General features: G+C 44.9%; 1 protein-coding gene across 2 annotated transcripts in view; it reads right to left on the minus strand.

Moving 5' to 3' along the window:
* LOC126092270 (ATP-binding cassette sub-family G member 1-like) overlaps window positions 1-24,484 on the minus strand; it is a 411,369-nt gene that overhangs the window by 142,696 nt on the left and 244,189 nt on the right. For both annotated transcript variants that reach the window (XM_049907785.1, XM_049907786.1), the window contains exon 3: window positions 16,592-16,781. In XM_049907785.1, coding sequence (XP_049763742.1) covers window positions 16,592-16,781 — 190 coding nt within the window. The remainder of the gene's footprint in view (window positions 1-16,591; window positions 16,782-24,484) is intronic.

The following is a 24,484-nucleotide window of genomic DNA, read 5'->3' on the forward strand; positions in this document are numbered from 1 at the left end:
GCCCATTTACAACCAGAACTCTGCCTCGACGAACAATTGCTCACTGAAATGGAGTCTTATCACCTTGGACTGGTCTTCACTGCATAATTGACGTGGTTTCCCAGCTTTGCCAACTTAAGCGAACGTGCTGGTCACATATCAACTTAGCTGCTTCTCTAACACCAGCTGAGGCACAGACCACCGTACCGTTTTACAGCTTTACAGAACTCTGATACCATTCCGTTTTGATTATGGAAATGTGACATATCGCTTGGCATTGCCTACAGCATTGTGGATGCTTGATCGGATACACCATTGTGCGGTGCGACTCGCGACAAGTGCTTTTTGTAACAGTTCTGTGAACAGACTACTCAGAGGCTGGGAGCGCTCCGATACAGACCAGGCTCCAAAACCTGCTACTCAACAATTGCGATGCACATTCAGTGCACTCCCGAGCACCCAAATTACAAGTTTCTTTTCCTGGTAGGGAGATCCACCTCCCGCAACAGAGGCCCCGGGCTGGAGTCACGACTGCAGTTCGCAAACAGTGTCTACAGTGGAGTAAAGCGGTTGTGCAGAACGCACACAGTCTGGAGTAAGATTACATACATTCAAGGCCGGTGAGCCGTTACTATATACACTACTGGCCATTAAAAATGCTACACCACGAAGATGACGTGCTACAGACGCGAAATTTAACCAACAGGAAGAAGATGCTGTGATATGCAAATGATTATCTTTTCAAGGCATTCCCACAAGGTTGGCGCCGGTGGCGACACCTACAACGTGCTGACATGAGGAAAGTTTCCAACCGATTTCTCATACACAAACAGCAGTTGACCGGCGTTGTCCGGTGAAACATTGTTGTGATGCCTCGTGTAAGGAGGAGAAATGCGTACCATTACGTTTCCGACTTTGATAAAGGTCGGATTGCAGCCCATCGCGATTGCGGTTTATCGTATCGCGACATTGCTGCTCGTGTTGGTCGAGATCCAATGACTGTTAGCAGAATATGGAATCGGTGGGTTCAGGAGGGTAATACGGAACGCCGTGATGGATCCCAACGGCCTCGTATCACTAGCAGTCGAGATGACAGGCATCTTATCCGCATGGCTGTAACGGATCGTGCAGCCACGTCTCGATCCCTGAGTCAACAGATGTGGACGTTTGCAAGACAACAACCAGCAGCATGAACGATCAGCTCGGAGACCATGGCTGCGGTTACCCTTGACGCTGCATCACAGACAGGAGCGCCTGCGATGGTGCACTCAACGACGAACCTGGGTGACGAATGACAAAACGTCATTTTTTCGGATAAATTCAGTTTCTGTTTACAGCATCATGATGGTCGCATCCGTGTTTGGCGACGCCGCGGTGAACACACATTGGAAGCGTGTATTCGTCATCGCCATACTGGCGTATCACCCTACGTGATGGTATGGCGTGCCGTTGGTTACATTTCTCGGTCACCTCTTGTTCGCATTGACGGCACTCTGAACAGTGGACGTTACATTTCAGATGTGTTACGACCCGTGGCCCTACCCTTCATTCGATCCTTGCGAAACCCTACATTTCAGCAGGATAATGTTCGACTGCATGTTGCAGGTCCTGTACGGGCCTTTCTGGATACAGAAAATGTTCGACTGCTGCCCTGGTTAGCACATTCTTGAGATCTCTCACCAATTGAAAACGTCTAGTCAATGGTTGCCGAGCAACTGGCTCGTCACAATACGCCAGTCACTACTCTTGATGAACTGTGGTATTGTGTTGAAGCTGCATGGGCAGCTGTACCTGTACACGCCATCCAAGCTCTGTTTGACTCAATGACCAGGCGTATCAAGGCCGTTAATTACGGCCAGAGGTGGTTGTTCTGGGTACTGATTTCTCAGTATCATTGCACCCAAATTGCGTGAAAATGTAATCACATGTCAGCTCTAGTATAATATTTTTTTCCAATGAATACCCGTTTATCATCTGCATTTCTTCTTGGCGTAGCAATTTTAATGGCCAGTAGTGTATATGAAGATTGTATCTGTTCCTTCGGACATGTCCGAAAGAATAGATACCATCTTCTTATATTTTAGGCTCACCAGCCATTTGGCCATCTTCTGTGCGGATGCACCAACAGTGCCCGAACTCTTACGGGATTCGGTAAAGCCGCTAGTAATGGGCAGGGGCACTACGAATAAAGTGCGGGACAGTAAGTTGGCAATGTGGGTCTACGGGAGGCGTGCCAGACATACGTCCTTGCAGTCGCACGATCCTCTGTGTCCTTGGTGGCTCAGATGGATAGAGCGTCTGCCATGTAAGCAGGAGATCCCGGGTTTTAGTCCCGGTCGGGGCACACATTTTCAACTCTCCCCGGTGACGTATATCAAGGCCTGTATGCAGCTAAAGGTATTCATTTCATTGTATTGATTTAATTGTAACTTCTCCCATAAATCTTACTCTTCAACGACATTTAACAACAATGAAGAAATCAGGATCCTCATCCAGCACCAAGGTGCTTTAACCCTTCCATGCACGAGTTTCATATATTTTGATGTATCATTTAAGAAAAAGGATGGTAGTCATACAGGGGGATCAAAGCTTACACGTAACGTCTTGGCGTTCCTGTTCCAGAAAATATGACATGCACTTAATGGGGTAGAGACTGATCGTACACTTGATGTTGGCGTAGCATCAACGCATAAAATGTGTCATCCTCACTCTCGGATTTGAATGGTGTAGAAAATGCAGGATGGTTCATAGACGAATATGTGGGCAGAACAGCAGAAGAGTACCGCCAATTCACTGCGTGCATAGACGGATAGCAACTCATACACTCAAGGAGTTCAAGGGAAGAATCGGTTCATCATGAATAAAACTGTATGGAAAATGCCATACATCACTGTGGCAGACGAGGAGCGTTTAGAGCTTTTAAAAATTCTGAATACGAGTGCATATCTGCCATTGAATATCCGCTCATGGTTTTTTTTTTTTTTTTTTTTTTGACTATCCAGTGCTACTGACAGCGAGCAAACATAGGCCATTAAAATTTCCGTGCAGCGGGAAACACCAAGATTCATCATACTGGCATTTCAGAACAACAGGAGGGGGAATTTAGCACATGATTCCGCCGTATTTGACAACCGTAATTTAAGTAATACCAGAATCTACTTGAATTCAGAATTCTATCAATATGACAATTTACTGCTACAGCGTGACCAGAATGTATACAGGCTAGTATTTGACATGTATGCCAGGTCTCACTATGAAGGTTCTGAAGAGGAAGAATGCTTACTAAGTCCACGGAAATTCAAGGAACTGGACCAATCATCGTAATAAACTGTTCTAAGCAAGATGAGATGATTAAAACAGGATCAATTTGAATTTGAATCCTATTCAAATTTCTCAGCGTACGCTCTAATTCTGAATGACTATGCCATTAATAGTGGCCCACTTACTGGTGTTATCCAGCGTGCTGTACAAATGACCAAGTTCTGTGTCGTATCCACAGAATTTCGCAACGACCATTTTGAGTATGAACGTCGTTGCTGACATTCAATGTTTCTATGATGATGAGTGTAGACAATTCATATTTAGAGATGTTGCTTTCATGGCTTACACAGAAAATGCTGGTATATTAGAGACAATCTCAGGAAGAATTGCATCACCGAGGTCTTTCAAGGATATGAATAGCGCTAAAACGCGGAAGAGTGCAACGTGGTTAACATGTTTCCTCCATGGACTCCTTTGGGACGATCTTGGTACATCTCACAAAGATATGACTGCACTTTGAATATTCGACCATCCTGATCATCAACGCCAAAGGCGATGAGAAGATCACGTTGTTATAACGAATCTTCAAATTTGCATCTATTCAAGACCTGGAAGTCTACTGGTGCCCTGCTATCCATCACCTCAAGAAGAAGATGAGTCAAAATAATGTTGTGTCTGCTTGCGAAAATGTAAAATTTCTCTTAAGTTGGATTAATGAAAATAAATGAATTTTTTTTACCGCTAATTCTCTGTTTTTCTTTCTTTATAGCTAGCTCCTGCTTAGATAGTATGTAGCTTTGCCCCGATCCTGTTTATGTGGCTTTGTTCGAGCACAGGTGATATAATTTCAGACATGCTTGCTAAATGTCTTTCAAAGCGGACACGATCACGCGCCGCCTATTTCCGAAAATGTGTGCAGCACGATAGGCAAAATCCCATGCAATGATTACATATACTTTATTTTCTTCCATCTTAAACGTTACCCCCCTGATGCTTCAAACTAATACCTTGTGCATGTTGCACATCCTTTATATACTGTACATCTGTAAAGGTAGGGATTTGTAAAATAACAATGAAGACGTATGGTAACAAATAGCAATTTTTAATTCAGACATAAATATTCACAGTAGTAATACAGCCTTGCATTCACAAATCTTGTTATTTTTGGAATACGCTAAGTACTATTGCTTTTAAATTCACAGATATTGTTACTGTTCGAAATTTGTTTTGTGCACAGTTTTTGCTTTTACAAATAATAGTACTGGTAGAAAAAAATTACAGTGCAGTACTGATTACAGCTTTTTCAGAGGTACAGTTTCTCTTACACTACTACTGTTACTATTATTTGTACTAGTGAAATTCTGTCGAAACACAAGACGTAATTTATACATTGAGTTGGGTGGCTCTAAACATTTACCACCCCAAGCAGCTGAAATAATTTAATAATACAATGAAAGAAATTGCCCAAGTAAGTTCAGCTCAAATAGATGCACTAAAATGAACTGAGTCGGACTCACACTTTAAACTAGTACGGCTTGGACAGCTATTTGTATGTGAAACCTAAAAACTATGGTTTTTACACATGCACTCAACAATCACACATGCAGATGAAGGGCAAAAGAGAGAAGTACAGTAAAGCGATTCTTCCTTCATTTACAATTTTTTTAACTTTTTTGATGATTCTAGTTCAATTTTTAAACTTATACACATATATCGCACGTTTTTAACTTTCTAATAATCTTCATATATTTGTCCAGCACATGGTGCTTATATATTCATGCATACATAGTATGCTACTTATTAAGAAAACAATAAACAGAATGTATTTACAAACAGACATACATATTTACACAGGCATCCAAACTCAGAGGCACTCGCAAGCATACACACAGACACATAAGCAATCACACATGCAGGCACACTGTACACCACACACATACAATATTTACACTATAATAGAAGAGCCATACTATTCAACACAAGTTCTCACTGAGCCAATCAGTCTCTCTCTCTCTCTCTCTCTCTCTCTCTCTCTCTCTCTCTCTCTCTTTCATTCACACTGGCGGAGCCCCTCCACCCCACCTCCAATACTTTAAGTAAATAGTGTGGGTAGGGGAGGGTTTCGATCCCATCATCACAAATGACTTTTTTAGGAGGTGACAATCCAACTTTAGATTGCAGCGCAGTGTACACCTCATGACCTCGCGATCAAATACTCGTTTGCTGCACCGTATGCAGAGGCTGCGGCAGAGCACCGCGAACACCACCGTACGGGCACTGGAAGTAGTCTTTGACCATGAGGACACGTGACACGGCATGTCGCACACCATTAGCCTGCCTCTGGGCAGCTCCATCTATTGTAGGGTATGCATACATTTTGCATCTTGGGTCTACAAACACCACAATCGGCAATCCATCTTCCTCATCTTTCATCAAGGCGATAACCTTCTTGTTTTGAGGAACACCATAAAATGGCTGCATATCCTGATGTATCGAATTCATTACCATGACACCTAATTACTTCATACGAATTGCAGTTCTTCACCAAATAGATGAAGCTATCTGTATCCATATAAAGTGACTTTGGCTCCACAAGATGAGTTTTAGCAAATTCATACTGGAAGTGGTGCATGTGGAGTTTGGAGATGTCCAGTATACACATACCCAAATAGTTTTCGTAAACTCTACTGAAACCTTCGGTATCCCCACAGAAACAAAGTTCTCATTGAAAATAGTGACCTGCATAAAATTTGGACTGGTGATGCACTTTCTTATGCCAAAACGCCCATCCCATTCAGTCTTAATCAAAATATCGTGTTCATTTCTTACATTCTGCATGGTTTGACAAATAATGGAATTATTCATTAATTTATAAAAATCTTTTTCAAAATCAATATTTGCGCCCGCCCTGTGTTCGGAATTTAATTCAATTTACTCCTTCACCCAGGGGAGCTGATCGAAGGAGATAGCCGAGGCAGTCCATCCCTAAGCCAAGCCACTGCTGGAGATTACGATAATGAATTATGTACCTCCACTTGCGTCCAACAGCGATATCACTTCAGGAATACTGCTTTCACGTGGAACTTGTTGCTCTGGACATAATGGCAAGTTGCTTGTCATTTCATGCATACTGACAGGGTATTGAGGTCTGTCTCCACCACATACCCTAGATCAGACTCAGCTGCCAGACCCATTATTTTTCTATCCAAACCCTCTAATTCGTTTTGGACACCCACTGAAACCCACCAACCGGGAGTGGCTGCATCATGGAGTACCAGTATAAGTTACTCACATCCATATGTAGAATACAACTTTAATCGATGGATGCATTGAACCCCACACCCATTCGTGGATTATTTGCCTTGGCATGTCTATGTACACAATGGCAAAGTCCTCCACGGATCCCGCACTCAAAGAAAAGAAGCATGTCAGCGTCAGTCAAAATTTCGATGCTGCACGTCGTTTTCTTGAGCATTGCGTCCCAGGACAACTCAGGTGCTGTGCAATAAAAGGTGGGCGCCAGAGAGTACGTGAACATGCATACACTCTTGAACTTTTCAAAACCATCCACAAACAAGGCCACGTCAGTGTCATGCATGGTCTTGCCTATTGTCCGCGGTGGCCGAGCGGTTCTAGGCGCTTCAGTCCGGAACCGCGCGACTGCTACGGTCGCAGGTTCGAATCCTGCCTCGGGCATCGATATGTGTGATGCCCTTAGGTTAGTTAGGTTTAAGTAGTTCTAAGTTCTAGGGGATTGATGACCTCAGATGTTAATTCTCATAGTGCTCAGAGCCATTTGAAACATTCTTGACTATTCACCGAAATTGGGAATGTTGAATTCTGACCAGATATTCGTTGCATACTCATAAACTGCCATAGTTACCGATTACTCGTGAGTACTGGCAAATGCAGTTACGTTGGGGGATTCGTAGAGTTTTGCCTTGCTATTCAGATACTCGTAAGGGAAAGCTCCTTCCTAGTCACAAGATGAAAATTTTCCTCATCGGACTACGCAGTTTGGGTGATGTGCATATTCTCCTGAAGTAGAGTGTCAAGTTTCTGGAGTGAACGCTGCATGAAAAGTAGTCAAGGAAATGAAACGTAATTTTTTGCGTCATTCATTTCGAGAAATAAATATACTTCTTTCCACTCGCAGGCTGGAGACTTAACTGATTTTTCACCCAGCCAAAATTAGCCAATTACTCAACTAGAAAGTGAGTACCATACCCGTTTAAATTATGGAAGAAAACGGGTATGTGCCTTGGTAACTGGTACTTCAAATAGCATGCGTTGTGAGCTGCACCGCGAAAGTTCCCAGTAAGATGACAATGATCTCTATGGGGCGTTCCAGCTTTTCTATTTAACGGCAGCCCACAAATATGACTGTTAACCGCGTCATTGTATAATTTTTTATCCTCCTCCAATTCGGTCATGGGTAAGCTGGTGCTGTAAAACACATGAACATCCCATGAGAGTTTTTCAAGCTCATTGAGCAACCAAATCACAGCGTTATCCCCAACATAAGATTTATAACGGTTAAGACTCGAATCACATGAGCGTGCAATTTGGTACACTGCCACATACGGTACATGATTTTGCGTGAAGGTGCTATATGAGCCCAAGGAGTTCCCTTCACAGTGGGTGTTAGGGACAAAGAGACATTCGAAGTCTACATGGCCAACAAACGGACATTGTTCTTGCTGGTGAGCATTCTTGAATTTAATGCCACTGTTTTCTTCTGTAGGTGTAACAGCCGGCCGTGGTGGCCGAGCGGTTCTAGGCCCTACAGTCTGGAACTTTGCGACTGCTACAGTCGCAGCTTCGAATCCTGCCCCGGGTATGGATGTGTGTGCTGTCCTTAGGTTAGTTAGGTTTACGTAGTTCTAGGTTCTAGGGGACTGATGACCTCAGAAGTTAAGTCCCATAGTGATCTGAGCCATTTTAACTATTTTTTGTAGGTGTAACAACTCGTGCCGGTTCCTTGGACATTTTTTCTGAAAAGATGTTTAGACACACGAAGCAAATGTGTGATTTACACTTGTGTTTATTAGATTTGGAGTTAAGGAGGTGGGACATGTCTTTGATCCAAACATAATGTTGATTATCATCTTCAGAGAAGAGCAGCATCTTTACATGAAGATCACGCTTACCTTCATATTTCGAAAAAATGAGAGTGGTCCAACTACAATATGCTTGTTCTGCTCATCGGATTTGCTTTTTTGCTTATACAGGCCATAAACTGAACTGATATTCCAGGATTTTGTGCCTCAAATTTTGGTGTGTTCTGAATCTTTACAGGGAACTTTATACCATCAAAGTTATACCCCCTGGGGATCGTATTTTATGCTCTGGATGTACATTGTAATTTCTCTCGCAAACTAGGACTGACCACGCCAAACAAGCACTAACCTTATCATTTTGAACTTAAATACAAACCGGCTTGTTCTTAATATCCTAAGGGAGTTTGATATAATTGGACCCTCCATTTATCAGATCATAGACATCAATATGGATGTCAAAGTGTGGTGTTTGGCTGGGTGCTTTAGCTGACCCTCTTACATTCATTTCGGAAAACTGGGCCAGTAGGGCAACCAAGGTGGATTCACTATTCCACTCGGCGATTGCTGTACTCTGAGATATAATGCCATTATCAACCAAGATGTTGTGCAGGCTTTTCTCCTCAGCAGCACCCTACAGTTTGGCGGGGTTTGGGGGGCGGGGCGGTGGGTGTGAGTCAACTACCAGCAGACTACTACATCACATTTAATGGCTTTGTATCTTATGTCTCAGATCATCCAGGGGTTTGACGATCTCGGCCTACAGAACCGGGAGAAATGCTTCTAGAAACCTGACCGGGTTGCGATACCTCTAGACGGATTCTCAATTCTAGTGTATAATACACGCCCCTCGAAGGCTGTAGCTACCACCGAGTATTATAGAGGCGTCACAATGCCGCCAATTTGATGTCCTTCACAGTCAGGATGGGACAGAGCACTACCGCTACCCAGAGGTTCATTCCATTAACACTGCAACCAAGAGACGACAGCATCCCTCCAGTGGATGACGGCGTTGGGGAGGAGACGCCTTCTGGGGTGAGGGGTATGTGCCGAAGCACACACACCTTTAGCTGCTGGTGAGGGTGGATGGAGTCAGAGTAAGAGGAGGTGTCGGCGGTGAGGCCCTGTGGGAGCAACCAGGCTGTGGATATGGCGCTTATTGTTGATGATGCTACACGCTGGAGCCTTCACCATCGTCAGCCTGGGGTGTGGGAGATTGTTGCTCACGGTCAGTGGGCTGCTGCTCTAATGCTGCAACAGCGAGATCAAAAATTGAATAAACATTTGAATACTCTACGATACGTTTTCAGAACATGTAAACTAACACACAGAATTTTGAGTTGTACTTGCTTGATGGTAGCGCAACCTCTTCTGCTTGCTGTAGACTTTCAGCTTCCAGCTGACGGTTTAATTCAGCCAGAATTTCGGAAATGAATGCCACAACATCAGAAAAAAAGAACTTTTATAACCACTTGTTACGAAAATATATCACAATCTCAAAAAAGTTTGAGAACTTTGCTACGAAATTTTATAACTGTCAATTCAACGCATAATTTTTATATAAACACTTACATGGAAATTGGCCTAAGTTTGGCCATTTCCCCTCACTACTGCTGCTGCTATTGCTACTGGTTGACCGTTTCACATTGTGAGAATAGCGCTGACACAACTAGGCACTGTCGAAGATTGTGTGGGAGTTGTACTATATACCTTCAGACTCCACCCTCTATTTTGCAGAGGACGAATAGGAACTCAGAATGTCATACCAGCAAGTTATAACTTGCGTTCTTTTTCTGCAAACAGGCTGACAAAGGCTTGGTTTAGATGGCTGAGAAACAGAACGCTGCTCTGAGGGAGAAAAATTTCCTGGGACAGATAGAGGGAACTGTTTGCTGCAAAGTGGCTGCATGTGGCTGGAAAATTGGACGCAGGTGCCAGGTTTAGAAAAACACTCTTTGTTCACCCTGGGACAAACAGATAGCCTGGAACTTCCGCCACCAGCTGCGCACCTCGAATTGTATCTTTTTCATTAGGGCACAACTGTGGCAGGAAGACGCTAACCTTCGAAAACAAATGTATTGCTCATGATAAACACCCACTGCCGCGTACCTAGGGAACCGCAGATCACATTACAATCATCTGCCAATTTCTCTTTGACTGCTGGCCAGACGCTGCAGGCCCGCCCTGCCCCCCTCTCCCTTGCCCCCCCTCCCCCTTGTGGTGCTGAACGGTAGCAGAGGATGGGTAGGCGGATCCAGTGCAAGTGAGATCCTTGCCTCTCAGTCATGACCACGCGGCGTGTCATGTGCATTATATAATGCGATCGAAAGATGTATAAGAGTACCCTGTCCTACGAAATGCAAATTATGTCCTTTGCAGCGCATAATTCACCAGTTTCCCCTCCTCTGACGTTTTTCGATTCTATCACCTATCCCCATTTTATAAACAATTTCTATCAACAATTTCCATTACCTCTGAATTGACCACTGAATTTTACAGTGAACATTTGAAATTGCTGCCAATAGGTCGGGGAGGGAATGGGGACCACCGTGCTGTCTGAGGAAAACACGTGACGTTATCTGAGGGTGTGGATGTGGGTGGGGGTGGAGGTGATTAATTGATCAGTTTAATTAATTTGCTTATCAATTTGATATCAAAAGTTTCCTTACTACTGACGGGGAGACGAGAAATCAGCGCTGAAAATGTATTCTGAGACACTTCAACATTGGGAGGTGGTAAAAGGCAGAGACGTCCTCACACGAACACCTGCAGCACGTGTTTGCTGTGGAAAAAGTCCAGAACATACATACGAACTCGGCCCGATGCTCTGTCATAGCTACATTCTGAAGTTTCCCCAATGGCCACGGAAGGTAGGGGTTTGAAATGCTGGGAGCCAAGGTTCTGGAAGTCAATGCAGATATCATGGTAAACACGTCAGAAACGTTGTAGCTCAGCCAGGTTCCACTTCAGGATCACGCTATCAGTAACCTTTTGGAGTGTGAAGGGATCAAGGAGGCAGGTCACGCCATAGAATCACCTGCTGGCCCTGGCTGTGAGGATAGAGTACCAATACACATCGCTTCTGAATCAGGTTGTGTGGGGGGATGCAGTACCACGGCAGCCACTGGCGACTCTATCTTCATTACAGAGGGGGAACATGTGTGGTCTAATGGAATTTGGAATCACCGGAACCACCATCTTGGAGGTCTTCTCTTTGACCCTCTTCTTCTTGGGAGTCAAAGCTTCCAAAGTGGGTGTAGGAGAAAAATGGAAGGACGTCCACCAACCACCAGAGGAGCAGGTGGTGGTTGGTTCAAATGGCTCTGAGGACTATGCGACTTAACTTCTGAGGTCATCAGTCGCCTAGAACTTAGAACTACTTAAACCTAACTAACCTAAGGACATCCACACATCCATGCCCGAGGCAGGATTCGAACCTGCGACCGTAGCGGTCACGCGGTTCCAGACTGAAGCGCCTTTAACCGCACGGCCACACCGGCCGGCCCAGGTGGTGGTAAGTGACCCCGAAGGCCTAACATGAAATACACGAAGGGCAATGTTACTGTTGCTAGAGAGGATGATATACTAGTAGGAGTAGAAAATTTTATCGTCTTATGTATAGCATACAGACTATCATGTTTGTCCTTGGTCTCCTGCTATGTGAGTCAATTAAGAGTCTTGTATTCTTGGCGTTTTCTTTTTCTTTAGGAGACAGTGCAGTATGGTGAACAGGGAATATGATGCTCCCACACTAGAGACACGTGGGGAGAGGGACACAGGTAACGTCTGTGTGCAATTGACGTCCACAATCCCTAGGTGGCCTTACAATGTGAAGACATGTGCCTGACACGCATACGTTTGAAGCACCGAGTGGGAGTGGAAAATACAGTTTCACATCGCATCGATACACCATCACCTTTACCTTTTCAGGCAACGAGTCGCCCTCAAAGGTGAAGATGAAGGCCCCAGTACCAGCCCTGCTGTTCTTTGGTCCCTACTGGATAAAATTCATACCTTGTTACTCCAAACTGGCACGTAAGTTGTAATCAGTTTGTAAAAGGAGGTCGCGGTGGAAGATGTTACCTTGTACTATATAGGAATAACTATGGGGGGAGGGGGGGGGAGAGGAGTTTGATAGTTACATGAAGCAAGGTATGTCGTTTTAACCAGAACAACCATTTTTTCATTTTCGAAGTCTTTACGACTTTAGAATGATACAGAAATTTATAAAGATACAGAATCGGTAGGTGTGTCGTTTTCTAACAAGCGACCTCAGGTCTCACAAGTGTAAAGTGTCACTATGGTTCGATGCGACCACCGTTTGTGAGAGGCAAACATTCAACCGGTAATCAATTTCTTCCCAGACTCGTTGCTGCAGTTCGAGCGTAACTAGTGCAATGGCAGGCTAAGTTCGATTTTTCAGGTCGGCTGAATTGTTTGCTAGTGGAGCAACATACACACAGTCTTTAATGAAACCTCAGCAAAGAAATCCAGTGATGTCAAGTCAGTTGTACGAGATGGCCATGCGACTGACCCTGCACGGCCAGTCCACCGAGGTGGGAAGCGATTATGGAGGAAGTATCTAACTTTCGTGAGGAAATGCGGTGGCGCACAATCTTTCTGGTACTAATACATCCCGTCCTGATCATTTTCATCGACCTGTGGAATTAAGAACTTTTCAAGCATATCCAGGTACACAATTTCAGTGTCAGAAAGAAGAAAGGGCAGTGCACTTTCAATTTGCTATGGGCATAAAACACGTTAACTTCGGGGCTGCCACGAAAATGTTCCAGGGTTGTATATGGATTTTAGCTGTCCATATTCTGCAATTGTGGATGTTTACCATGTCACTGGTATGAAATTTTGACTCATCGCTGAAGATTATTGTGTCCAAGAATGTCTCGTCGTCCTCTATGCGATTCGGCATTTCCGCTCAGAATTCCCGCGAGGAACCTGATGTGCATCACTAATGTGCCACTGTGAAACTGTGGGGTTTCAAGTGTAAACGTCTACGCAGTACTCGTCAAACAGTCTTTTGTGGAATGTCAGCCTCGCGAGACGCACATCGCGTTAATTTTTGTGGACTGTGGGCAAAGCTGTGCCTAAACTGTTCGACGCAATCGCAGCGGTATGGTGATTTATCATGTCGCACGGAACAACCCATCTCAGCAAAGTTCTTATGCCAAGTACAAATTGTAGTCTTGCTTGGAGGTTCTTTAGCGTATTCTGTGTGAAATTTCGCCGAACAGTTGTTGCAGAGTTCGTTTCATGAAACCCGAACACACAATGAGCACCCTCCGCACCAGTGAAGGTAGCCATTTCAACTCTGCACTACCTTCATGGTAGTGGAATGGGGTTCTGATAGCCAATGTGAATCAAACTTGAGGCTTTTCGCAACAAAGTGACATCTACCGATTCTATAAATTAGCTCAACAAATTTTTATATCCTTTCAAAGTTGTAAAGTCATGCTTAACTCACCCTGTACTATTTCACGTTGCAGCTGATGCTAGCAAGTAAAAAAGGGCAAATATGTCCAGATTTTTTGATTTAAATGTCTGCCCTGGACATATTCGCGTTTTTTGTGCTATGATACAGGGTAAACTATTGAACTATATGAAATACAATTCTCGTAACTTATGAGCGGTTTGCGTTAGAACATTGAAACTGCACAGTTGGCCGCGGGCATGATGGGAATTGATATGGGCATGCATGGTTTGGTTTAGCGACGAAGCCCACTTTCATTTGGATGCAAAACTTGCGCATTTGAGGGACTGAGAATCCACATTTCGCGATCGAGAAGTCTCAACGGGTGACTGTGTGGTGTACAATCACTAAATGATCGGTGGGATATTCCATTGTGGCACAGTGACTCCAAAAGGTAAGTGAAGGTTTTGGAAGATGATTTCATCCAAATTATCAAATGGTTCAAATGTCTCTGAGCACTATGGGACTTAACGTCTGAGGTCATCAGTCCCCTAGAACTTAGAACTACTTAAACCTAACTAACCTAAGAACATCACACATATCCATGACCGAGGCAGGATTCGAACCTGCGACCGTAGCGGCCGCGCGGTTCCAGACTGAAGCGCCTTGAACCGCTCTGCCACTCCGGCCGGCTCCAAATTATCCAAAGTGACCCAGACTTCGACAAGATGTGGTTCATGCAAGACGGAGTCCGACCCCCATCGAAAGCCAAAATGTGTTCAATGTCCTAGGGGAGCACCTCTGGGACAGCAATCTGGTTCTGTGGTACTCTGAGTCCACAGGCATGGGCCTCCATTGGCTGCCATATTCTCTGGATCTGAACACATGCGACCCCTTTTTGTGGGGCTTTAATAAAGAAAAGGTGTACAGTAATAACCCGAAAACCATTGCTAAGCTGAAAACAACCATTCAGATGGTCGTCGACAGCATTGATGGCCTGACACTTCAGCGGTTCATGCAGAATTTAACTATTCTCCTACGCTACATCATCGACAATGGTGTCAGGCATATCGAACATTTCAAACTAAATCCGAATATCTGTAGTAACGTTTACATGTTGAATAAAGTGTGTGCATGACGTAGTTTGTAACGAATTTACGTGAGCCGTGCTGCGGCGTGCGTTGGTGCTGTTTTACATTTCCGTCCTCTGTTGAAGGCCAGACTGTATCGTTTAGTTGACATGGTTGCACTTGTTTGCATTCTTATTGTGTTGACGAGCGCCACTTGTTTCTGCAAGCATTGCCTGTCCGATAGTGGCAGCAGTGGCGTTATCGATATGTAGTAACTGTGGCCCTATCTTTGGGGTGAGTCGTCGTTCTTCCGGGTCGTGTGAGTGAGCAGTTCGGTTGGAGACGCAGAAGGAGCCAGGTTCGTGCAGAACGAGAACACGCCCGGACTGCTGGCGGCACGAATGGACTGCCGGATCGAAGGGCTGTGGTCACGAGGGTACACGACCTCGTCGAAACTGGATCCTGCAAGTTTTAAGTTGAGTGCATTTCAATTCGAGTAGACAAAACTTTACCAGAGTCATATATCGCGATACTCCAATGACTTGGGTTCGTGTTGCTGCTCATAGTGTCGCCGAGACAAGGAGCAGTGAGTGGAGAGCTTCTAATTACTATTTACTACCTTCAGCTTGTTACAATTGTTAAGTTCAATCAGCGGTATTTTCCTGCCTGGTTGCCCCTAACGCCCCAGTTACCTGCCCTGTGGATTAGTGTACGTAACGGCAGTGTACGTTTCCTCGCCTTGACGCTGCTGTCTGGTGAGGCATGTAAGTTTGAGAGCATTCTTGATTGTAGGTTGGCTGGCGATTCTTCTACCTTGGTGGTAGTGATTCCTTTCTTGTTCCGGGCGCTCTAAGCACAGTATTCTGCAGGTGGAGTCCAGACCGCCGGTCCCGGCTTTGGCGTATTTTTACATCTTTGCATTTGGTTTATTGGACGTCAGGCAGCCTCACCAAGATTATCATTAGTCACTCGTTAGACTGCCACTAGTCTGAGTTACCATATTGTGGTGTGAATGCAACACTTGGTTGCCTTTCTCATCGCTCGTGACCTACTGAGAGGCCGATTTCTGGAGCACCGTCTGTGACTGACCCTTGTGTTTTTTTATTGTGTTATTATTTTATTACTGTATTACCAAGTTACCATCATTTGTCTCACCAGTTTGGTGATCAGCTGCTTGTCATTTTGAATTAACCTTTGTTATTAAATTTGATGTTTCATTGTATGTTGTTAAATTTTTGGCACTTAAGGCCTTCATCCATGAATCAATTCTTAGTTTATTGCCATTAAGGCCTTCAGCCATGAAACAATTCATAAATTATTGTCATTATTTCAATTTGTTGTTGATTTTAAATAAATTGCGTGTGATTAAAAGAAAAGCCAACCAATAATAACTGATTATGGCCCCGTCCACAATCGTAACCGAAACCTGCCTTCCTTGACTACCGGGTTTCACTACATTTCTTTTTTCTTCATGTGGTTTAGTAATTGCAACCCAGTAGTAAAAATGGTTCAAATGGTTCTGAGCACTATGGGACTTAACATCTGTGGTCATCAGTCCCCTAGAACTTAGAACTACTTAAACCTAACTAACCTAAGGGCATCACACACATCCATGCCCGAGGCAGGATTCGAACCTGCGACCGTAGCAGTCGCGCGGTTCCGGACTGAGCGCCTAGAACCGCTCGGCCACCGCGGCCGGCGCAACCCAGTAGTAGTTTTTTACAATCTGTTAAAGAATAGAGGACGGGGAAGTGAGGGGTGGGAGGGTTACAGAATGAGTTAGTGAGGAGGACACTTACGACAGCCTTCTTCTGGCACTCTGTGAGCTGCTTGCCCAGCTTGAGCCTGGCGGCGACAACCATGGCCTCCACGAGCGTGAGGTGCGGCTGGAGCAGATCCTCCTGCATGACGTAGCAGGAGAGCCGCCGGAAGCTCTCCAGGTGGCGCGGCTTGCCGTTCACCAGCACCGAGCCCGTCACGCCTCGCAGCCTGGACGACAACAGCAACGACAAACACTTTGCGAGAACCGCATTATCACACACACTGAAGTGATAAAAGTCATGGAATAGAGACATGCAAATATGCACATGGCGGTAGTATCGCGTACACAAGGTACAGAAGGACAGTGAAAAGGCGGAGCTGTCATTTGCATTCGGACGATTCATGTTGAAAGCTTACCAATGTGATTACGGCCGCACGGTGGGAGTTAACAAACTCTCACCACGGAATAGTAGTTAGAGCTATAAGCACGCGACATTTCATTTCGCAAATTGTTAGGGAATTCAATATTCCGAGATCGACAGTGCAAGATTGTGACGAGAATACCGCGGACAACGCAGTGGACGATGGCGTTCACCTAACGACCGAGAGCAGCGGCGTTTTCCTAGAGCTGTCAGTGCTAACAGACAAACAACAATCGTGGAATAACAGCAAAAATCGATGTGGCACGTACCATGGACGTTCCCGTTAGGTCTGTTTGGTGAAATTTGGCGTTAATGGAATATGGCAGCAGACGACCGACACGAGTGCTTTGATAACTGCACGACATCGCCTGCAGCGCCTCTCTTGGGCTCGTGGTCATATCCGTTGGACCCTGGACGGCCTGGTCAAGTCCCAGCCCCAGCTGGTAGGATCTGATGGTAGGGTTCGAATGTGGCGCAGACCCCAAGAAACCGTGGACCCAAGTTGTCAACAAGGCACAGTGCAAGCTGGTGGCGGCTCCATAATGACATGAGCTGTGTTCGCATGGAATGGACTGGGTCCTCTGGATGTTCGGCTACTTGGAGACTATTTGCAGCTATTCATGGAAGTCATATTCCCAAACAACGTGGGAGTTTTATGGGTGACAGTGCGTCATGTCACCGGGCCACAGTTGTTTGCTGTTGTTTTGAGGAACATTCTGGACAGTTCGAGCGAACCATATGCACACAGATCGCCGACATGAATCCTATCTAGCATTTATGTGATATAATAGAGTCAGTTTCTGCACACAATCCTGTACTGGCAACACTTTCGCAACTATCGACGGCTATAGGGGCAGCGCGGCTCAGCATTTTTCCACAGAACTTCCAACGACTTGTTGAGTCCATGCGACGTCGAATTGTTGGACTGTGCAGGCGAAAGGAACTTCGACACGATATTTGGAGGCATCCCATGACTTATCACCTCAGCGTACGTCAGGGCTGACCACATATTCTAGAAATAGTCTCCATTACATTTCACACGCTCTCACTCATGCGACATAGTTATAGTAATAATAATAATAAAAAATAATAAGAGCAATAATAACTGTAATAACAAATTACTAAAGCGGCAGAGAAAACTTTAGGACTGGCCAAAAATGAAAAGAAAACGTAGTGGAACGAAGAGTGTGAAGAGCTGAAAATAGAGATATTCAAAAAATAAGAGCATACAGAACAATTAAGGCAATAAACAAAAGAAACATCAAAAGTAATCCGGAAAACAAAAAGAACCTTCGAACAACCTCAGCTTACGGAAATACAGACAATTTTACCAAAAAGTCGTAGCCACTCGTTTAAACTCTTTTAAATGGTATCGGTCACCAAGTATTTGTTTCGAAGGTGAAAACGGCAAAATAGGATTAAATAACAACTAAAATTGTGAAATACCGACTAAAATTGTGAAATACCACGAAAAAGTTTTGAAAGCCTCTTAAACTATCCAACAGTTAAACTGGAATTGGCACAAAATCTGGAGGAAGATTTAAAGTCATCAAATCACTCAAGGCCGCTCGGGGTAGCCGCGCGGTCTAGGCGTCTTGTCACGGTCCGCGCGCGGCTCCCCCCTTTGGAGGTTCGAGTCTTTTCTCGGGCATGGATGTGTGTATGTGTCGTCCTTCGTGTAAGTTACTTTAAGTTAGATTAAATAGTGTGTAAGCTTAGGGACCGATGACCTCAGCAGTTTGGTCCACAACACTTTACCACAAAATCTCTCAAAAACATCAGAGAAAGCGGTTAAAACTCCATTGCAGCATAATTATCGAAACTGTCAGAACGAACTGCTTTTAGAGAGCATTTGGAAAAGTTATATGATTGCAAAATACTGGAAAGTAGCAGTAACCCACGCACCACACAAAAAGAGAGAAAAACAAAATGTCATCATTTATACAAGAGTATCAGTTCTACCAGTGGCACACAAAATATACTGATCAGCCAGAACATTATGACATTAAACCTTCTATCGATATAAATCCGTCTAGGCGATAGTAGCGGCAAGATTCTTGCAATATCAGTGAGCGTGCTCTCCTTCTGTGGATTGGGGAAGGTGCGAGATCTATCTGAGTTTGACCGAGGGCAGACTGTGATGGCCAGGAGGCTCGGCACGAGAATTTCGGAAACTGCACGACTTGTCGGGTGTCCGAGGGGCGCAGTGGTGAGTGTCTTCATCACGTGTCGTAACCAAGGTGAAACCACGTCCAGACGTCTTGGGCTTGGGCGGCCACCCGTCACTACAGATCAGACGTCATAGGCTGGGAAGACTGGTAACAGAGGACAGGCAGCGAACTGTGGCGGAACTAACGCCAGGCTATAATGCTAGGCAGAGTACAAGTGTGTCTGAACACACAGTGCACTGAACACTTTAAGATAGGCCTCCGCAGCGAATGTTAACTCCAAATTAGCAACTGTGATTGAAACTGGTACGTTACCATAGGCACTGGACGTTGGCGCAGTTGCGTAGCGTTGCATGGTCTGATGAATCCCCATACCTTCTTCATCGTGCTGATAGGAGCGACTCAGTCCGTCGTCTTCCAGGGTAACAGCTACCTGGAACCTGTACTGCGGGAAGGAGACAAGCAGGCGGCAGCCCCATTATGCTGCGGGGAACGTTCACATGGCCATCCATAGGTCCACTGGATGATGGTCAAGGAGTAACGTACACTGTTTGCAGACCACGTACACGCTTGCATGGCGTTCGTGTTTCCCTGCGGCAATGGCATTTTTCAGCAAGATAATGAGCCTTGTCACAAGGTCAGGAGTGTGATGGAATGGTTCGAGGCACACAGTGGGCCGGCCGCTGTGGCCGAGCAGTTCTAGGTGCTTCAGTCCGGAACCGCGCGACTGCTACAGTCGCACGTTCGAATCCTGCCTCGGGCATGTATGTGTATGATGTCCTTAGGTTAGTTAGGTTTAAGTAGTTCTAAGTTCTAGGGGACTGATGACCTCAGATGTCAAGTCCATTAGTGCTCAGAGCCATTTGAACCATTTTAACACAGAGGCGAGATCCAGTTGATGTACTGGGCCTCCACCTCGCCAGATCCGAACGCGATCGAACTCATCTGGTATGTGATTCATGATGCCAACTCCTTCCAGTGACTTACCAAGGCCTCACTGGTTCTACGCCACGCCGCGTCGCCGCTTTTATCCGTGTCAAAGGTGGACATACCGTCTATTAGGTAGGCGGTCGTAATGTTCTGGTTGATCAGCGTATTATCAGAAATTCTCCTGGACAGAGCTGTAGACACTTTAGACAAACAACTGGGAGAACAGAATGATGGTTTTCGAAAGGCAAGGTCCTGAAAACAACCAATTTTTTAACTTGATCAATAATTCGCCACAGACTGTTAAGCAACAAACCTATAGTAGAATCATTTATTCATTTTAAGAAAGCATTTGATTCGGTAGTTATGAAATCGTTAGGGAATTAAGTGTTAAACCAAAATAAGCGAACATTATTTGTTAAACTCTAAAGATAAATTTGTGGGAGAAGTAACTCGCCCATTTGAAATAAAAACTGGTATTACAAGGGGATAGTTTATCACCTTTAATATTTAACTGCGTTGAAGAAAAAAGAAATGTATGTTTCCAGAATGAGATTTTTACTCTGCAGCGGAGTGTGCGCTGATATGAAACTTCCTGGCAGATTAAAACTGTGTGCCCGACCGAGACTCGAACTCGGGACCTTTGCCTTTCGCGGGCAAGTGCTCTTCCATCTGAGTTTGGAAGTTAGGAGACGAGATACTGGCAGAAGTAAAGCTGTGAGTACAGGGCGTGAGTCGTGCTTCGGTAGCTCAGATGGTAGAGCACTTGCCGGCGAAAGGCAAAGGTCCCGAGTTCGAGTCTCGGTCGGGCACACAGTTTTAATCTGCAGGAAGTTTCAGAAATGTAAGTATCTGGAATTTTGAGATAAGAAAAGTCACGAAACGGAACCAATAACCCTGGGAAGGAAAACAAATAGAACTGAGGTAAACTGCCTGATTTCTGCAGACGATTTTTTCAATACTTTCAGAAAATCTACCAGACACATTTATTACATAAATCTTCTGGGAGAGACAGATAATGGAGCTGGTCTCAAAATTTCGGTTGAAAAATGAAAATTCATGACAAATATAGAAAAAGGACCAAAATTCATAGAAACACAAACAGGTCAAATAGAGCGAGTCAGAAAATTCAAATATCTTGGAGAAACCGTACACAGAATGGACGAGAAAAATTAGCAGAAGATGCAAGAGTTAACAAAATGGAGAGAGCGTAAGGACTGACAAAGCGTATCTACAGCTAGAAACGCACATCTAGAAAAACTGAACTAAAACACTACACTGCTGTGGTACGACCAGAATGCTTCATGTGGATGTGAATGCCTCTCGTACAATCTTGACAGAACACAGCTATCTCAAAGACGGGTTGTTCGGATAATAATGGGAGTAATACAAATTACAGATGGCTGGAGAAAGGAGTATTGAGGAGATCTACAAAAAACAATCGAAATCACCAGAAGTAATGGCTATACTAAGTTTAATCTTTTTTGTCACCTCTACCGAATGAATAAGAAAAGGCAAACTAAACAAATATTTTTGCATTTCTGACAGAAGAACTCAACAATAGTATTGACTACATAAGTAAGAAAAGAGCTGGAAATAAACACCAAAGAATCGGAAATAGTAGACAGAAACCCTTATAAGAATAAAATTCAGAATGCTTTCAATGCAGAAGAAATCAGATGTCTCTAACCACATGGGCAGAGGAAAGGAGAAGACCTCAGAGGGGGGGGGGGGGGGGGTAGGAAATGAGGGACTACTGGGAAAATAGGAAAGAACAACAAAAAAGAAGAGCAACTGAAGTTCTTACATCATCATAGTCGCTCGTTACAGAAATAATAACAATAATAACAGTCAGTGCATATGGCTCAAAGGCCTGGTGTAATTGTCTTAATTGTACGCCACTTTGGCGACTTTCGTATCCCTAACCTACTCCAATTATCCAACGAGGGAATGGGGACTTAAGTTTAGCGTACAATCCAAGTTACTTGTCCACTCATCATACCGTTGTGAGGTGAAGACTAGATTTAAGACAACTGCAAATTTCAGCGCTCTGGCAAGAATTGAACTCCAGGACCTCTCTATTTCTAGCCCGTTTCTACTTAATACGAGAGTTATTTTTATCCAGCCTCCGATTCGTCGCAAAATTAAAATCAGAGTGAAAAATTTGGTGAAGCTTTGCTCAGATGTGTTGTGCAATTTGTCTAGTAGCCCATCTATCTTTCAACGTCGCAATTTCCGGTTCAGAGTGAGCAGTGAACACTTTTAGATGCCTACAAAAGTGTCTCCCGCCAAGTGGGAACTCCTGTTGAGAGGATTCGACTGATTTCAAGTAGCACACACAACGTAACTGTCATGCCTTTCCTTGTTCATGACAACTTCCGGCCGCACAGTGCCGGGGCAAAGAAGGAGCTCCTCCACCGTTTTCGATGGGAGTGTTCAGTCACCCACAATGCAGCCCAGATTTGGCTTAATCTGATTTTCAGCTTTTCGCTCACATGAACCGCTGGCTACGAGGGTAGTAGTTTGGAAGAGACAACATGCGTCGTAGAGAACTGGTGGATATCACAGGCAGGCAGCTGCCTTCTGTAACGAGGGTATTGGGAAGTTGGCATAACACTATGACAGATGTCTAAGTCGGAGCAGCGACTATGTAGAGACGTAGAAAGTGTAGCTAATGTTGAACGTAAAACATTTTTTATTTTCACAGTTTCCATTTCGCGACCGGTCGGAGGTTGGGGAAAAAAATAGCTCTCGTTCTGGGAGTGTGTCACCGTTACACTGACTCCACAAGACTCCGAAAGGACACGACAGACCTCCTTTTTATTTAAATATTTATTTATTTGTTTACTCCCATTCTAAGGGACGGTATGAGAAAGCTGTAAGGTCGTGGAACAAGTCACTGTATATCCTAGGACGAGTTGAGGAATTCTTGAGCTGACTGGATGAAAAGCTGTGTTTAGGTCACAGACGCACTTATTAGGCGAAGGTGCTGATACTGGGGTTTTCCAATGACTAGATTCTCTCTATGATTTGTGGTTCTAAAAAGTGTAGAGGTGGCGACAATAATTTGTCCTGTGGAATCAAAACGGTATCCTTTATCAGTTCTCTTACACATGATGGCGGGATTGAGTCAGAGGTTCCTAAATGTGGTATAATGTGTTTATATACTTACGGTACTTCAGTTTTCTCACTGAGAAAGAACCACGTAGACAAGTGCATTTTCCCAGATAATTTACTTACTTAATTATTTATTAATTTATTTATTTCCCAACCAGTCTGTAATAAAACCGGAATGCGGAAAATCAAAGCATATTTATGAATAAAAACAGTTTCTTTCTTTCTTCCTGCTGTTTTCGTCATACACGTCATACAGACGCTCCAGAGCACTCACGTAGTATTCGTCGAATATACACGGCGCAGTCACTCTAATGTGACCGCCGCCTGCATTCGACTTCAACGTGCAATGACTCGCGTCTTACGTTTTCAACTTTGACTGTATTTTAGCGATGTCTTCCGCATGCACCATCCTCAAAATACGTGCTACAATATTTGAACCATACAACTTACATTCCATTGAAAATGGAATGCTTCACAAATCTTGTATGAATTTCCAACTGCTCTTTTTTTGATTTAGTCTTCTGACTGGTTATATGCGGCATGTTATACACCCTATGCTGTAGTTTTTGCTCAGTATTGGCCCCTTTAGTACCACACAAGCTATTCCTTGATGTCTTAATACGCTCCTGGAAATGGAAAAAAGAACACATTGACATCGGTGTGTCAGACCCACCATACTTGCTCCGGACACTGCGAGAGGGCTGTACAAGCAATGATCACACGCACGGCACAGCGGACACACCAGGAACCGCGGTGTTGGCCGTCGAATGGCGCTAGCTGCGCAGCATTTGTGCACCGCCGCCGTCAGTGTCAGCCAGTTTGCCGTGGCATACGGAGCTCCATCGCAGTCTTTAACACTGGTAGCATGCCGCGACAGCGTGGACGTGAACCGTATGTGCAGTTGACGGACTTTGAGCGAGGGCGTATAGTGGGCATGCGGGAGGCCGGGTGGACGTACCGCCGAATTGCTCAACACGTGGGGCGTGAGGTCTCCACAGTACATCGATGTTGTCGCCAGTGGTCGGCGGAAGGTGCACGTGCTCGTCGACCTGGGACCGGACCGCAGCGACGCACGGATGCACGCCAAGACCGTAGGATCCTACGCAGTGCCGTAGGGGACCGCACCACCACTTCCCAGCAAATTAGGGACACTGTTGCTCCTGGGGTATCGGCGAGGACCATTCGCAACCGTCTCCATGAAGCTGGGCTACGGTCCCGCACACCGTTAGGCCGTCTTCCGCTCACGCCCCAACATCGTGCAGCCCGCCTCCAGTGGTGTCGCGACAGGCCTGAATGG

The sequence above is a fragment of the Schistocerca cancellata genome, chromosome 7 (assembly GCF_023864275.1).
Source record: "Schistocerca cancellata isolate TAMUIC-IGC-003103 chromosome 7, iqSchCanc2.1, whole genome shotgun sequence".
Classification (NCBI taxonomy): domain Eukaryota; kingdom Metazoa; phylum Arthropoda; class Insecta; order Orthoptera; family Acrididae; genus Schistocerca; species Schistocerca cancellata.